Genomic DNA, 15,461 nt, shown 5'->3' on the forward strand with positions numbered 1-15,461 from the left:
CCGGCCCGAAGACGCCACATTGATCAAACTGTGGACCGGCTCGAAGATAACACCGGGGGCAGGCCAGAAGGCAAGGCACATGGAGGGCGAGAGACAACAACGGTAGGGGAAATGCTTTTATTCTTTTTATTTAGTGATTGATTTGTCTGTTCAGGAAGAACCTCTGGGGTTGTACTGCTTGCAGAGTCTTGCATCTTAGGGTTTGTTTGTAAATATTAGTACTTTTAGTTTTTGGTCCTGTATTTGCATGGGGTTATCTGTTTTCTGGTAGGAATGAATGTTGAAAAGCATACAATGTGCTTTGTATGAACATTGGGGAGGGGGTGGCACTGCTGCGATAGCTGGCCTTGATATGGAGAAGGCCTTTGATAGTATCTCTTGGCAGTATCTTTTTTTGAGTCTTGCAGGAGTATGGTGTCGTTGGGCCTTTCTTTCACTGGATCCAGAGTCTTTACACTGTGCCGTAGGCACGTCTTATCATCAATGGTGGTTTATCGACCCCTTTCCAGCTCTGCCAGGGGACACGCCAGGGATGCCCCCTCTCGCCCCTGTTGTTCGTCTTGGCCATTGAACCTTTAGCCATTAAAATTCGCTCCGGCCCTGAGCTTCATGGCATCCAAATAGGGAGAACATAAGAAGTGCCTCTGCTTGGTCAGACCAGAGGTCCATCATGCCCAGCAGTCCGCTCACGCGGGGGCCCACCAGGTACAGGACCTGTATAGTAACCCTCTATCTATACCCTTCTATCCCCTTTTCCTTATCCAATCCCTTCTTGAACCCCAATACCGTACTCTGTCATATCACTCCCTCTGGAAGCGCATTCCAGGTGTCCACCACCCATTGGGTGAAGAAGAACTTCCTAGCATTGGTTCTGAATCTGTCCCCTCTTAATTTTTCCGAATTGCCTCTCGTTCTTGTAGTTTTCGAAAGTTTGAAGAATCTGTCCCTCTCCACTTTCTCGATGCCCTTCAAGAGGGTCGTATTATACTGTTTGCAGATGATATCTTGCTATTCTTGGACCAGGCCCCCTGTAATCTGCCGGTGGCGTTGCGCTTGGTGACTGAGTTTGGTTCCCTTTCCGGTCTTAAAAGTGAATTGCGCGAAATCTGAACTGTTACCTCTGCTGGGGTTGGGGTGAGAGCCCTGGCGTGATACCTTGCAAATCCCTCCAGTGTGTAAACCGACGCGCCATCTTGGAATCTATCTGCATATGAACCATCAGGTTATGTACCAAAGTAACATGGTGGCTGCTATAGATATAATTGGAGCCCTCCATGCCGCGTGGCGAGATCTCCCGTTGTCCCTGCTGGGGAGGGCGGCATTGGCTAAAATGATACTACTGTCCAAACTATTATATCCTCTACAAAGAGTGCCTTTTTGGGTGTTACAGCGAGACATTAGCAAGTTGCGTTCTCCTTTCATTACTTTTCTTTGGTGTCATTGTTCGGCGCGCATTGCGTACGCGAAGTTGACCCCTTCCAAGAGGGAGGGGGGCTTGGGTCTTCCCAATGTTCACGCCTATAACGTGGCGGCCCTTACATGTTTCATCCATGAAGGGGTGACAGGGACCGCTAGGTTTTCCCCTTCGGGGTGGCTGTCTGTCTGATGCGCACCTTTTACCTTTCTGAATCTATTGCATTTTCCCCGTAACCAGGGGGGGTGTCTTGTCCTCTAAATTGCGGTTTCTGTGCCCTTTTTGCATGGCCAGGCGTTGATGACACGCAGACCCAGTCTCCCCTTGCTTCTCCCTTTTTACAACTGCAGCACAACCCCAGTTTCTTACCGGGCCTTGGTTACTCTCCGTTTATGGGCTGGGCTTCCCAGGGGGCTTCCCTTCTTTTTCACCTGCTTGACCGGGGTCTTTTCCACCTTTACCCAACTTCAGGACCGGTGGGCCATCCCTCGACAACAATTTTTTGCCTACTTGTAAGCTCGACATTATTTTCAGAGTCTCAATTTACAGTATGGTCCGGAGGGGATGTGCGGTCCCCTTGATGTGTATCTCCTTAGTGTGCCAGCCTCTCAAAGTTCCCTTTCGGTGTGGTATCGGGTGGTCTGTTCCTCTGTCTCTCCGGGGCCTTTAACTTCTCTTCGGGACCTGTGGAACCGGGAGCTCGCCGCCTCTTATACCCCTGATACATTCCTGGAGCTCTTCCACACCTTACATGATTTTGTGAAATCCGCGGCTTGGCAGGAGACCCAATTCCAGATCCTTAATAGGGCGTATATTACTAAGGAGCGGGGTGCTCGCATGGGTTTATGGGATGCAGCTCTGTGCTCTATATGCAAACAGGCTCCTGGAACGTTCCTGCATTCCTTTTTGGAGTGTCCTGAACTCACCCTATGGAACTCTTCCTTTACGCAACTTCAATTGGTCTTACAGCATGACCTGGAGTGGGATTATAAAAGACTGCTTCTTGGCGATCAAACCCTCCTGGAAGCACAAGGCTTCACTGTACCTCAGCGCCACTTTATCTATTTGACCTTGCTCACGGTTAAATGAACGATTCTACAGTATTAGACCCTGGAGGAAGCTATTCCCTTGGACTACTGGCTTAGTCAGATGTCTGAGTTGGCACAGTTTGAGCTCTGCTATCATAAACATTCTACCAGTCCGGAGGTCCGGGCATATCTGGCTTTATGGAGAGTGTTCTTGCAGTTACCTCTAGTCTCTCGACATGGGGAGGAGAGATGGGGGGGGATGTTTGACTGGGGAGGATGCGAGGTGCATGAATGACTGTATGATTGGTTTGTGTTGGCTGGTGTGGGTGTTGTCTCTTGAGTAGGGGATTCTTCGGGATAGACACTACACACTGAAAACAATTTTGGGGGGGAGGGGGTCAAATGGGAGGACCGGGATGTTCTTGTGGTTGGTGAGTTATAAGAGCGCGGTCGGGAGATATCTGCCGCTCATTGTTTCCCTTCTCCTGAACTGAGGAGCTTGTTGTGCTCCATAGCCCCACACATTCATTGGCTATTGTACTTGTTCTTTTTGATATGCTCTAGGTGGGGGGTTGTGGGCTCCTCTTTCTTTTTGTTTTGAAGGGGGGGTTGTCTTTTGACTGCACATATTGTGGTCTTTATACCATTACTGTGTTCTCTGATGGCAATGCTGATTGTATTGTTTCACAATGTTCAGAGCCGCTTTTGTTTGCATCTGTGTTTCTTCTATGCCTTTTGTTACTCTGGTTGACCTCAATAAACATAAGAACATAAGAATTTGCCTCCGCTTGGTCAGACCAAAGGTCCATCGCGCCCAGCAGTCTGCACCCGCGGCGGCCCATCAGGTCCATGACCTGTCAGGTTATCATGATTTAGCCCTATAGCCCCCTTGTTTTTATCTATACTCTTTCCATGCTGATATCTACCCCTATGCTGATATCTACCACTACATGATTAAAAAAAACAAACAAACCAATGTGCTTTGTGTATTTTAATTTTGTGGTTAACCATTATGTGTTTTTAATACAATAATATTGTGTATATATGAAAAATGAATGGAAAAAATGGTGTTACAATTAGTACTATTATGGGGGCGGGGTCTGGGGCGGAGTTTGGGTGGAGATGAGCCTGACTTAGCCCAGTGTTCTTCAACTACCAGTCCGTGGACTGGTGCCGGTCCACAAAATAATTATTTAATTTCTGAAGGTCCATAGTATCAAAAGGTTGAAGAACACTCTATTAGACCATTCTGCAAGAACGTGCATCAGCAAATCTGAAGATTGACAGAAAGCTCATATTTTTTATATGGGGATAGTTTTCAAAAACCTGTCTGAAAATTTCCCACTCTGTATGCATGCGTGTAAAAGTAAGGTGGGTTCAGATGTGGGGAAAGCAGGCAGGCCGAGGGTGGGGTTAAGACAGGGAAAGCACCAGTGTGCAGAACTTTGCATTTTTTTTTTTAGAGGTAGATACAGTGGCGTAGTAAGGATAGGTGGTGCCCCCCCTGCCTTCCTCTCTGCCCCCCCCGCTCCTTCCTGCCCCCCCCATTCCATACTTGCACTCTCTCTTCCCTCCCTTGTACTTCTATATCTTCGGCAGCGCGACTGGCTTTTCTCCAGCATGCTCCTCGCACCACCGTTGGATTTCCCTCTGATGTCACTTCCTGGCCCTGTGACCCAGAAGTTATTCAGAGGAGAACCAGGCTGGAGCGAGCAACAGGCAGGAGAAGTTGCTTGCGCCAACAAAGATCTACAGAGGTATGGGGTCGGGGGAGGGATGGCCTGTACATTGCGTGGCAGGGTGATGACCCCACTGACACGGCACCCAGGGTAGTCCATACATACCCTTTTTTTTTCATCGCACTGCCTTTTTCTGCATTCTTTTGCAGTTGTTTGAAGGCCAACTCTACTCATACAGCAAGAAAATACATTCTGCCTTTGCTTCTATAGGAATTCTTGATGTTTTCATTTTTAAATTCAGTCGCAACATCTTTTTTTGAAATACCAAACAAATGTTTGAATTCACTTTTAAAGATTTCTTCATTCTGTCTACCACCTTCTCTTTGACAAGATCTGTGTTTCTTTAAGGACAAATACTCCAAGGCTTCTTAAAACTTTACAGCTACCAAGTGCAGCCTGGAAAGACCCTATCTGACAAATGGACCAGCAAATGGTGTTCTTCAAGGCTCCCCCTCTATCACCTCTTCTCTTCAATGTCTATCTATCTTCCCTGGGAGCTCATCTACAAAGCTTAAATGTTACCCACTATAGTTATGTCCTCCCTGTCACCTGTCTACCACCTGCAGAGATTCAAAGAATAGATTCGGTCTTATCCACTATAGAAGGGTGGATGTCGCACTTCAAGTTAAAACTAAACACTGAAAAACTAAGTTTTTTCTAGCCACCTCTACCAACTGCACCTTGGATACTCTAACTCTGAGAGGAAATACCTTTCCCATCACCCCTTCGATTAGAATCCTGGCAGTTAACCTTGGCAAGACAGCTATCTATGACCACTCAAGTGGACCAAGTTGTATGCAAAAGCTTCATCACACTTTGGAAACTAAGATCCATAAGAAAATTCTTTGAACTTGCACCTTTCCGATTACTAGTCCAATCGCTAGTGTTAAGACTATTGCAACATTTCATACCTAGCAGGACAATGCAGGCATTTCCGGAAACTGAATATCATCCAAAACACGGAAGTGAGACTAATCTTTAACCTGAAAAAATTTGACCACATAACTCCATTCTACCAAAAACTACATTGGCTTCCTGTCGAGGGAAGAATTCTCTTCAAATTTGGATGCCTTGTCTACAAAGCAGTACATGGCCTATTGCCTAACTCCCTAACTGCTCAATTCTTGTTCTCGTCGCCAAGCCGCTCCACACGTTCCCGACCTTCAGTCAAAGGCTAAACTCAGAAAAGATTCATTAACCGACTCTTAACATACCAAGCCGCTTCCAGGGATCCTGAACTGGGCCAAATGATTAGAATATCAACATCATATATGCATTTTAGAAAGCTATTAAAAACCCATCTGTTCTCAAAATTGTTGTAATCCCTTCAAAGCAGCCTATTGATGTGAAACTATTGTTAACTCGTTGATGCCAATATTCTATCTATTGTAGCTCACTGACAATGGTCAGCCCATCTTTTTTGTAGACCACATAGAACCGAAAGGCTTTTGTGGTATATAAATAAAAAATCATGTTATGTTATGTTCATGAAGTTTCTTCATTCCTAAAAGTCTATGTGTTCTGTCGGAATTCTGGCTCGATCCCATACCGTCATCACTAACTCAAAATACCAACTTCATAGTTTTCTGGTAAAGGTTTTCCTTCATCATGGTGATGAAAACTGAGCAGTAGAAGAACATCCAGTCCACATGGCAGCCTAGCAGATGACAGCTGACAGACTGACTTCCCAAGGAACCAGTTTTCAGGTGCAGATCGCAAACTAGATGATGTCAGACAAACTAATTATGCACAATCACTTACACACAAGCAAACAGTGCATGCTGTGGTGACCTCTCAGTATCGTCTAATCAAGCTGAAATTTGACACAAGAGTAAGACATACCAAGTAGACAAAAAATAAGCCTTGTGGAGACAAGATTTGATAAGGTTGATTTATTTGCATATTACCATGGACCACCCAAGTGTACCACAGGTGCCTGGGCCAATCTGGTGCTACAAGAACTATTCTTCCCCTGTGATGTGCTATTCAGCGGATCACCCAAGGGGGAAACGTACAGTAATTGGTCTCTGGTCATGGTTGAACCAGGGCATCTAGCCCTGCACTTCCAGGTTTGTATCTTCGGCTGAAGAAACAATTCATCTTTTTGTTCTTTGCAGCTGCCATGAAGTTGAATGTCAGACAACCCCATGGTCTGAAACACTTTCAGTGACAATGACCACTTTCCCAGTTCTAATGCCTGTCTGCTGAGATAATTCACTTGTCCACTCTGGCCAAGTGCACCACAGAGATCACATGCAGGTTTTGCCTCCTACCAGAGCAGAGCGCTCCTGATGCCTCCCTGTCAGTTGACGTAGGCCACAGCAGTGGTATTGTCGAAGAAGATTCTGACTGCTTTGCTCTCCAGCAAAGACTGAAATTGGTGCAACCCCAGATGAACTGCTTGTAGTTTCAAGCCTGTTAATAAACCACTTCTGCAGTGATGGAGTTCATTGTCCTTGAACTGGATGATCATTGCAATGGACCCCCAGCTGAACAAGCAGGCATCCATTGTTAGGATGATCCAAGAATTGATCCGGAGCAGGACCCCTTTGCCAGAGACTGTGGACAAAACTACCATCTCATGCTGCATATGGCTGCCGCTGTCCAACCTGTACTCATCATGTGCTGGGGAAATGGTGCTACAGCCTGCTTCAGGTCCTTTAACGCGTAGCTGGATCTGGAGGGGTTTTCCACCTCAAGCTGCCGGTCAGCTGCCACGCCAAGGTCTATAGTCGGACTGATCCACTATGCCCCTAGGCTGCAATGGACGAAGAAACGAGGAGAGGAGGCAAAGCTGCAACCAGCACCCTAAGCACCCCACAGGATGCTATTGATACCTAAAAGCCTGCGCTCAAAATCCTGACTAAGTTAAGGAAGCAAGAGCCGAGGACCTAGAACCCTAAGCTCCTCAAATCTTCAGCAGGCTAGCAGTACAGGTCCCAGAAGTATATACCTGCCAGATGCAAACTAAATGTCTGCCCTTTTCCTAGCAGGCAAAGCAGTCCCTTGAAGCCGCGTAATAAAAATAAACAAAAAAAGATATGCAAAACAATAAAGAAATAAAATGGAGCAGATCAGAAAGTCACCTTCATGCTCGCTTGCAGAAGGAAGAACTGAAGGGGAAACAGAGACCGTGGAGGAGTTAAAAAGCTGCAATTGACATCTTCTGCAGTATGCTCACGAGCAAAGATGGATAACCATAGGGTTCAGTATACCATTCCTATGCACTGGAAAGTTAAAATATATGCAAATATATGCAAATACAGCTAACGAGTTGAATTTACATCAAAGCCCTGGCCCTGTACTGACCACCCGAGTCACCCAAATCATCAGAACCATCCAACTCTTGGCAGCTCTTATAAAAGAATGTTTGAGCATGTGGCCTGTCACATACCATCAGAAGCGGGAATATAGCTCCTGGCCATACCTCCCAAACTGTGAGGGGAGGAAGGGCTACTGGTCGCCGGCGAGCTGCCCAGCAGAAACTCTGGGATCTCCTTCACGAGCTTCATCAGAGCGCTGATGTGTGCACTGCTCTGCGGCAGCCCTGCTGAACAAAATTGGCATGAGTGATTGCAAACGCACAGCCACCCCTCTTTTTAGGCTTAACTTCCATTAGCACACCTGCTCTGCACTGCTAAGAGGGTAAAACAAGCACTTACCATGATCTAGAGGGAATTTCTCATCGGTCTGCTCAGCGCAGCAGTGCGCAGCCTTGCCCAGGTCTCTTGCTGGCAACTCCCAGTCTTTCCCTGGAGCAAGGAAGACACGGGGCATTCAGTAATCATCTGTTTATTCATTCACATTTCTCAGGGAGAAATGAAAGACTGCTAAACCTTTACTGCAACTGATCTAGCTCCTAGTAAAAGAGTACTCTCAGCTTAAACTATGGATGGTATTTAAATTGTTCCATAATGCAAAACTTTTATATTCAAGTGTACTCAACCTTATACTGTATGTTCCAAGGAGATCCCTAAGATTTGAAATCAAGAAATATTCCCCCTCTTTTACGAACACTTAACGCGGATTTTACTGCCAGTAGTAACTACTCCGACACTCATAGAATTCCTATGAGCGTCGGAGCAGTTACCGCCACTGCGCTATGCATTCATAAAAGAGGGGGATTGTTATTTATACTGCTTTTAATGACTTTTATTGTTCTATTTGCATCTGTAAACCATTTTGAACTGATTTTTTTTTTTGCATAAAAAAATTTATACAATTTTTATATCATTATTTGCAACTTGTAGACCATTTTCCTAGTCAAAACTGATCATTCAAAATTGTTCACACACGTATAAAACAGTCCAGAACAAAAAGATATGTTACAAAAAGATTAAATAATAAAATAAATTAAACTAAATAACCAGCCGGAATCAACCCACTTCAATCTAACATTTTAAGAGTCAAATTATCAGGGGAACAAAAATGTTTTCGGTTTCCTTTGGCATAAGATAACTCTCTAATCTCAAATCTAACCATACCATACCATCCAATTTCTAACACCCCACAATTTTCGACAAGGAATCATTGCGGTTTACAATAAGATTACAACTGAATGACAATCATGAGAATTACAAAGAGAGAAGAGAGAGGTCTTTAACATGTTCCTGAAATGGTAGTAAGAAGAGATCTGACGCAGCTACAATGGTAAGTTATTTCAGGTTTTGGGACTCAGAAATTTGAAGGTAGTCATGAAGCCTTTGAACGCCTTTCTACCCTTTTCATAAATATCTGCATATTGTGGCAAGGACCTTGCGCTGGGCTACCCTAACATACCGTGTTTCCCCCAAAATAAGAGCTACCCCGAAAATAATCCCTAGCATGATTTTCAGCGTAGGTCCTAATATAAGCCCTACCCCAAAAATAAACCCTAGTTGGATCGACCCCCTAAGCCCCTCCCGAATGTCCCCGCCACGCCCCGATTCGCCGGCAGCAGCGCTTTCTCCCCACAATGTGCAGCAACTTTCCTCCCCTCTCCCCCATCCCCTTGCGCAGCATCTTTTCATCTCTCTCCCCTCTCCCATCCCCCCGTGCAGCAGAACCCCGATGACCCTACCACCGCGGGGCTGACATACCTCCGTTCCAAGCAGCTTCAACGGCTGCACTGAACAGGCTGCTTGGCAGCCTTCCCATCCCTCTGCTGCATCACCGATGATGTCTGGGGAAATCTGAACGTCTGGTAACCCTAAGCCAAGCGTCCCAGCCACAATATGTAAACAGCTTTGACTGTACCAATAGAAAGGGGTGACGGGACTAAATCGCGCGAGACAACGGTGTGCCAACAACTGAGCGCAGACAACTGAGCGCAAGGTTTCGGCGCGCCGAAGAAAAGCACTATTTTAAAGGGCTCCGACGGGGGTTGTGGGGGGGGGGGAACCCCCCCACTTTACTTAACAGACATTGCGCTGGCGTTGTGGGGGGGTTTGGGGGGTTGTAACCCCCCACATTATACTTAAAACTGAACTGGTTCTCTGCTGGGCCTTGAGCATCTGCACATGCTCAAGGCCTTCTGGCTCGCACCTTCTCTGAGATTCGAGATCTCGTGAGCATGCGCAGATGCTCAAGGCCCCGCAGCAGCCCAGCAGAGAACCAGCGGCAGGCACTTTTAGCACCGGCGCACAGGTAAGCACAGGGCCGGTCAGTGGGGGGAGGAGGCGATCTCTGTCACGAAGGGAGGGAGCAGCGCCGCTGGCCTCGGGGGACCAGCAAAGCTTATTCCCAGGGTGGGGCGTCAAAGTGGAGGACAGCAGTGGGAGAAGACAGAAGAAGAGATATGGGTCGGGTTGGAGAGATGTACCTATTAAGTCAGTGGAACGAATCATCCGAGTTGCCATTATGGCCTATGGGGAACTTTGCTTTGATATACGAGTTCTTTGGATTACAAGAATGCTTCTGGAACAAACTATGCTCGCAAACCAAGGTACCACTGTACTTACCTTGGCACCCAACACACTGGGTGAGCATGGAAGTAGTTTTATAAACATTTTTTGCACTTAATAGGGCTTTTATAAAATCACTCCACAGGATATGTAAAGGTACAAGCAGTGAAGAGAAAGCGTGCACTTTTACGTTGAAACAATTTTTATTGAACTTTCCCAACAGCAGAAAAACAACATAAGAACAATAAAACAAGTTACAGAAAACAACATCTGTGGTACATTCGTATCAAAACTCCCCTGTTCATCCCATCCTCTCTCCCATCTCCCCCCCCTTCCCCAGTTTCAAAATTCCAAGCAAAACTATCATAGTCAGTGGGCTTGGGTTCTTATAACCCACTGAAAATAGAAAAAAAGTCACCCCCCCCCCAACTCTAGCATGTAGTATAAACGGCGTGCACTTTTACATAAACCACATGTAGGTGTGTCCTGGGGCCGAGTTTGTGTACAGCATGGGTAGAGTTGCAATTTACAGGTGTAGATTATAAAACAGTGAATGACAGCAGATAAAAGACCTGAATGGTCCATCCATTCTGCCCATAAGTTATGCCCTTTAAAAAATACATGATTAAATTAACTTGTCTCTTCTTTGATATTTCTGGGTCCTAAACTGTAAAGTCCACCTGGTATTGTCCCAAGTTCCAAGTGCTGAAGTTGCCATCTAATCAAGCCATTGTGACATCACTGATGATGCTGGCTCTTGGGCATTGGTGGAATGAGGCATTATGACATCACAATCTCAGCTCTGGAATGTTACTACTCTTTGGGTTTCTGCCAGGTAACATAGTAAATGACGGCAGATAAAGACCTGAACGATCTGTCCAGTCTGCCCATTATTCTCATTAGAAATACATGATTAAATTAACTTGTCTCTTCTTTGATATTTCTGGGTCCTAGACTGTAAAGTCCACCTGGTATTGTCCCAGGTTCCAAGTGCTGAAGTTGCCATCTAATCAAACCATTGTGACATCACTGCTGAGGTTGTCTCCTAGGCATTGGTGGAATGAGGCATTATGACATCACAATTTCAGCTCTGGAATGTTGCTACTCTTTGGGTTTCTGCCAGGTAACATAGTAACATAGTAAATGACGGCAGATAAAGTCCTGAATGGTCCATCCTGTCTGCCCATTGGGGCACAGTGTAACCTGAGAGGACATAAGAGTCCAGTCCTCTTGGGGAGGGGAGTTATGTGATCAATAATTGCCTTTTTGCCTACTGTTTGTACTTGTTGTAGTTCGTTGTTTAATAATAAACAGTTTTCACTAAAAAAAAAATACATGATTAAATTAACTTGTCTCTTCTTTGATATTTCTGGGCCAAAGACTAAAGTCCACCTGGTATTGTCCTAGTTCCAACTGCTGAAGTTATTTATTATTTATTTTTAGTATTTATATACCACTTATAACTTAAGAGGTTTACATTCAATTACTCAAGCATTTTTCCCTGTCAATTCCGGTGGGGGGGGGATGGGAAATGTATTTTGAAAATTGAAATTACTTCTCTATAACAATATAATCATCCAATGTGTCTTATTGTATTAATAACTGAGAGGAGGGTGGGTGGGTGAAATTGATGGTATTCTATATTATTTGTATAATTAATAGTGCGTTCTCTGTAGCATTTTATGTTCAATCAAATGTATTGCACAAATACAGACTCTACTGCATTTAAAAACCTGCCTTTGTTCTAGTGCCTGCTAAGACCTGGGACCAATTGCAGCCTGTTTCCTGCACCTAAAATAAAGACTGTCTGGGTCATGTCAAGCCCTACGGAGAATAGGACTTGTGTTTGAGAAAAGACTGGGGAAAAGCCTACTTGTTTTCTTTGAAGAAAACAAACTTATAGGAGCCTGTGAAGAAACAGGCTCTGCACTACTGTTTAATTAAAGAGTTTTTTCTTGAATGATCAGAGTGTGGTCTGTCTGTGCAACCCTTCTCCAGAGCACGCTGCCCACCTCTATCACAACCGCCTAAATGCCACATAGTGGATATGTTGCGGTATATCAAGAATTATAATAATAATCAGCACTGTCTCTTTGGACATTCCTGAGTTTGCAAGGGAACTCCGTGAGAGATTCTGGAGGTCACAGATATAAATCTTGGCCCGGGGTCTGCATCACAGGCCAGAGAATCTCAGAGATGTACATTTGCTTACGGACAATGAGCGTGACCGCACATACAACACCTGGAGAGCTATTACAGGAGACTGACTTGACCTGAGGAATACCACATAAAATGACTGTGCCAGTAGCCAGTGCCTCCCTGCCGTGGCATCTCAAATGCTTGAAACTTACCTCTGAAACTGCTCATGGTGTTGCTACTGCCGTTGCTTCGGCTCAGCGTGTCCCTTTCTCCCCAGTGCCCGAGGCTTTCTGTGCAAGGAGTTTTCTGCCGGTCCACCAAGGATAAGAAAACTTCAGGTGAGGGCACAGGAAAACCTAGACAAGGTAAACAGGCGCTTTAAACACAATTAGAATTTACAGCGATACTGACGATCAAGAGAGCTGAGAAGACATAAAATATAAAGGTTATAACTCTGATGTCCTCAGGCAGTTTGGATGATTTAATACTTGCTGAATTACCTGCTGCTATTTGGAACAGTAGAAGACCATAGCACACCATCCACCCAAAGCCCTAAGTCTCTCCAGGAGGCACATTACAGTATCAGCCACTCATTTTCAGGATCACCATTAGGAGCCAGAGAGCTTCAAATGAAATTACATGAAGTGAATTTTTTTTTTTTTATGGCAACCACTATTTAAATATACCACTACTAGTCTTTAAGCACGTTACATTAACGAGTGCTAGAATATATGTCTAATCGACTTTCTTTCTGTCTCTCTCCCTCCCGCTGTCTGTCTTTCTTTCTGTCTGTCTCTTTCCCTGGCCCCCTTTGTCTGTCTGTCTTTCTGTCTCTCTCCCTACCCCTGTGTCTTTCTTCCTTTCTTTCTGTCTCCCTCCCGCTGTCTATCTTTCTTTCTTTCTCCTGCTGTTTGTCTGCCTTTCTTTCTTTCTATCTGTCTGTCTCCCTGCCCCCTATATAGCAGCAGCATTTCCCTCCTCCCACTTCCCTGTGCAGCAGCCACAGCAGCATTCCCTCCCCCTCCATTTCCCTGTGCAGCTGCATTATTTCCCTCCCCCTCCACTTCTCTGTGCAGCAGCAGCGGTATTTCCCTCCCCCTCCATGACCCTGTGCAGCAGCAGCAGCAGCATTCCCCCTCCCAGCAGCTGGAAGAGTGCGAAACTCGAGTTGGGGGACATTTGCTGCATTCACTTATGAGCACTAGCACGTTCACAAGCTTCAGTCTATGGCCGCCTAAAGTGATTTCACCTAGCTCTCCTAACAACAACTAAAGATAAGTCTTTTCTTGTCTTATTTATTTTTCCAGAGTATATTACACTAGGTGATATCAGTGTGATAAGAGAAGGAAGGAATCAGTACAGTAAAGGCAATGATGGTCCCAATGGTAGCCATAGTTTGGTGACATCACTAAACAATTTTAGTTGAAGGGTCTGAGCACTTTACTTATAATTAGTATTTAATCATTAATAGAGCTGTGATAACAGTGGTATATTGTATCATCATCACAGAGTTTATTTATATCCCCCTAGAAGATTGTGTGTAAACCACTATTTAAACACATTTCATTTTATTCCGTTTTTTTCAGTATCTTTCCCCAATCCTGCCCCAGAATATTTTCACGTGGGACTCAGGCCGCCTTCCCCCAACCTCTTTACAAGCTGAGGGCTGAATACTGAGCAAGAGTTGCCGACTGTATGGAATTTAGTCTAAAAATCAGTCAGCCCGTTGAGAAAACTCTGTATTCAGAATTTATTTATAGACAAAAATTGAAGACAAAGACCATATGGCCTATCTAGTCTGCCTACAGATGCCATCTACTATCCCTTCGAGATCCAACGCACTTGGCTCAAGCTTTCTTGAATTCAGATACATTTTTCACCTCCACACATTCACCATCCTTTCTGTGAAAAAGTATTTTCTAAGGTTACTTCTGAGTCTGTCCCCTTTTACCTTCATCCTGTGTCCCCTCATTCCAGGGTTTCCTTTCAATTGTAGGTGTTTAAACATCTCCCCTTTCCTCCAAAGTATACATATTGAGACCTTCATGTCTGTCCCTATATGCTTTACAAACCCAGACTCCATCCTTTTGAAGGTGCAGTCTCCAGAATTGTACACAATATTCTAAATGAGGTCTCACCAGATATATGGGAATCATTACCTCCATTTTCCTATTGGCTAGTCCTCTCCCTATGCACCCAAGCATCCATCTAGCTTTTGCCATCACCTTTTCAACCTATTTGGCCACTTGAAGATCATTACATACAATCACTTCCAAGCGACGCGCCTCTTTGGTACACAAAAATTCTTCACCCCCTAAACTGTACCGTTAGCCTTAGAGGATGATGAATCACCTGCCCGATGTCTGATCCAAAATATTCTACGGATAGAGAGAGCATATGCAGAAACCTTGCTCAGGACCCTGAAGAGATTGAAGAGAGCATCTGCAGCATAATCCACTCCCGACATAAGAAACTGGGGGATCTGCGTTAGCATCCACTCCTGGAGCACAACGTAACCTTGAATGGCAAAGCGAACTATGCCACTGCCGATGCTTTCAACCCTAACACCATGACCTCAAATTGCCTCTTGAGGACACATTCCAGACTGCGGTTCTGTGTATCCTTCAACACCACTCCTCCCTTCACTAAGAAGGGAGGTATGCTTGGTAGCCTGTGCCACCAAGGAATCCACCTTGGGCAGAATAAACAGCTAATGAAATTCAGCATCCATCGGGTAAAGCTTTGCCATGGCCTTTGCCACCTAAAGGGGGCTTCCCGGGACCACCCAATGGTCTGTCAACATCTTAGTAACATCCAGATGGGCAGGAAAGCATGTGGTCTGAGCTCTGGTGTTGCTCATAAAACATAAGAATTGTCGCTGCTTGGTCAGACCAGTGGTCCCTCATGCCCAACAGTCCACTCCCGCGGTGGCCCTTAGGTCAAAAACCAGTGCCCTGTGTATGTTCTGGTTCAGCAGGAACTTGTCTAACTTTGTCTTGAATCCCTGGAGAGTGTTTTCCCCTATAACAGCCTCCGGAAGAGCGTTCCAGCCATTGCAACAATAATAATAATAATTTCTTCACCTATGGAGACCTCCTCTTAGTAGATAAAGACAAGTTGTTCATCCTCTTCAAGGTAGAGAGAACAAGAGGGTACTCTCTATAGATTCCGTACAAACTTAAGGAAGTTATGTTTGTACGGAATCTATCCCCTTTTAACTTTAGAGAGTGCTCTCTCGTTCTCTCTACCTTGGAGAGGG

At 45.2% G+C, this 15,461-nt stretch overlaps 1 protein-coding gene across 15 annotated transcripts in view; it reads right to left on the reverse strand.

The window, feature by feature from the left end:
* Nucleotides 1-15,461, reverse strand: part of LOC117354441 — a 238,688-nt gene that overhangs the window by 152,516 nt on the left and 70,711 nt on the right. For 11 of the 15 annotated variants that reach the window (XM_033932006.1, XM_033931994.1, XM_033932003.1 and 8 more), the window contains 3 exons: nucleotides 12,415-12,558; nucleotides 7,844-7,933; nucleotides 7,576-7,731 (listed from right to left, as the gene is read on the reverse strand). In XM_033932006.1, coding sequence (XP_033787897.1) covers nucleotides 7,576-7,731; nucleotides 7,844-7,933; nucleotides 12,415-12,558 — 390 coding nt within the window. The remainder of the gene's footprint in view (nucleotides 1-7,575; nucleotides 7,732-7,843; nucleotides 7,934-12,414; nucleotides 12,559-15,461) is intronic. The other 4 variants (XM_033931998.1, XM_033931993.1, XM_033931997.1 and 1 more) reach the window with 4 other exon arrangements.

The sequence above is a fragment of the Geotrypetes seraphini genome, chromosome 2 (assembly GCF_902459505.1).
Source record: "Geotrypetes seraphini chromosome 2, aGeoSer1.1, whole genome shotgun sequence".
Lineage (NCBI taxonomy): Eukaryota > Metazoa > Chordata > Amphibia > Gymnophiona > Dermophiidae > Geotrypetes > Geotrypetes seraphini.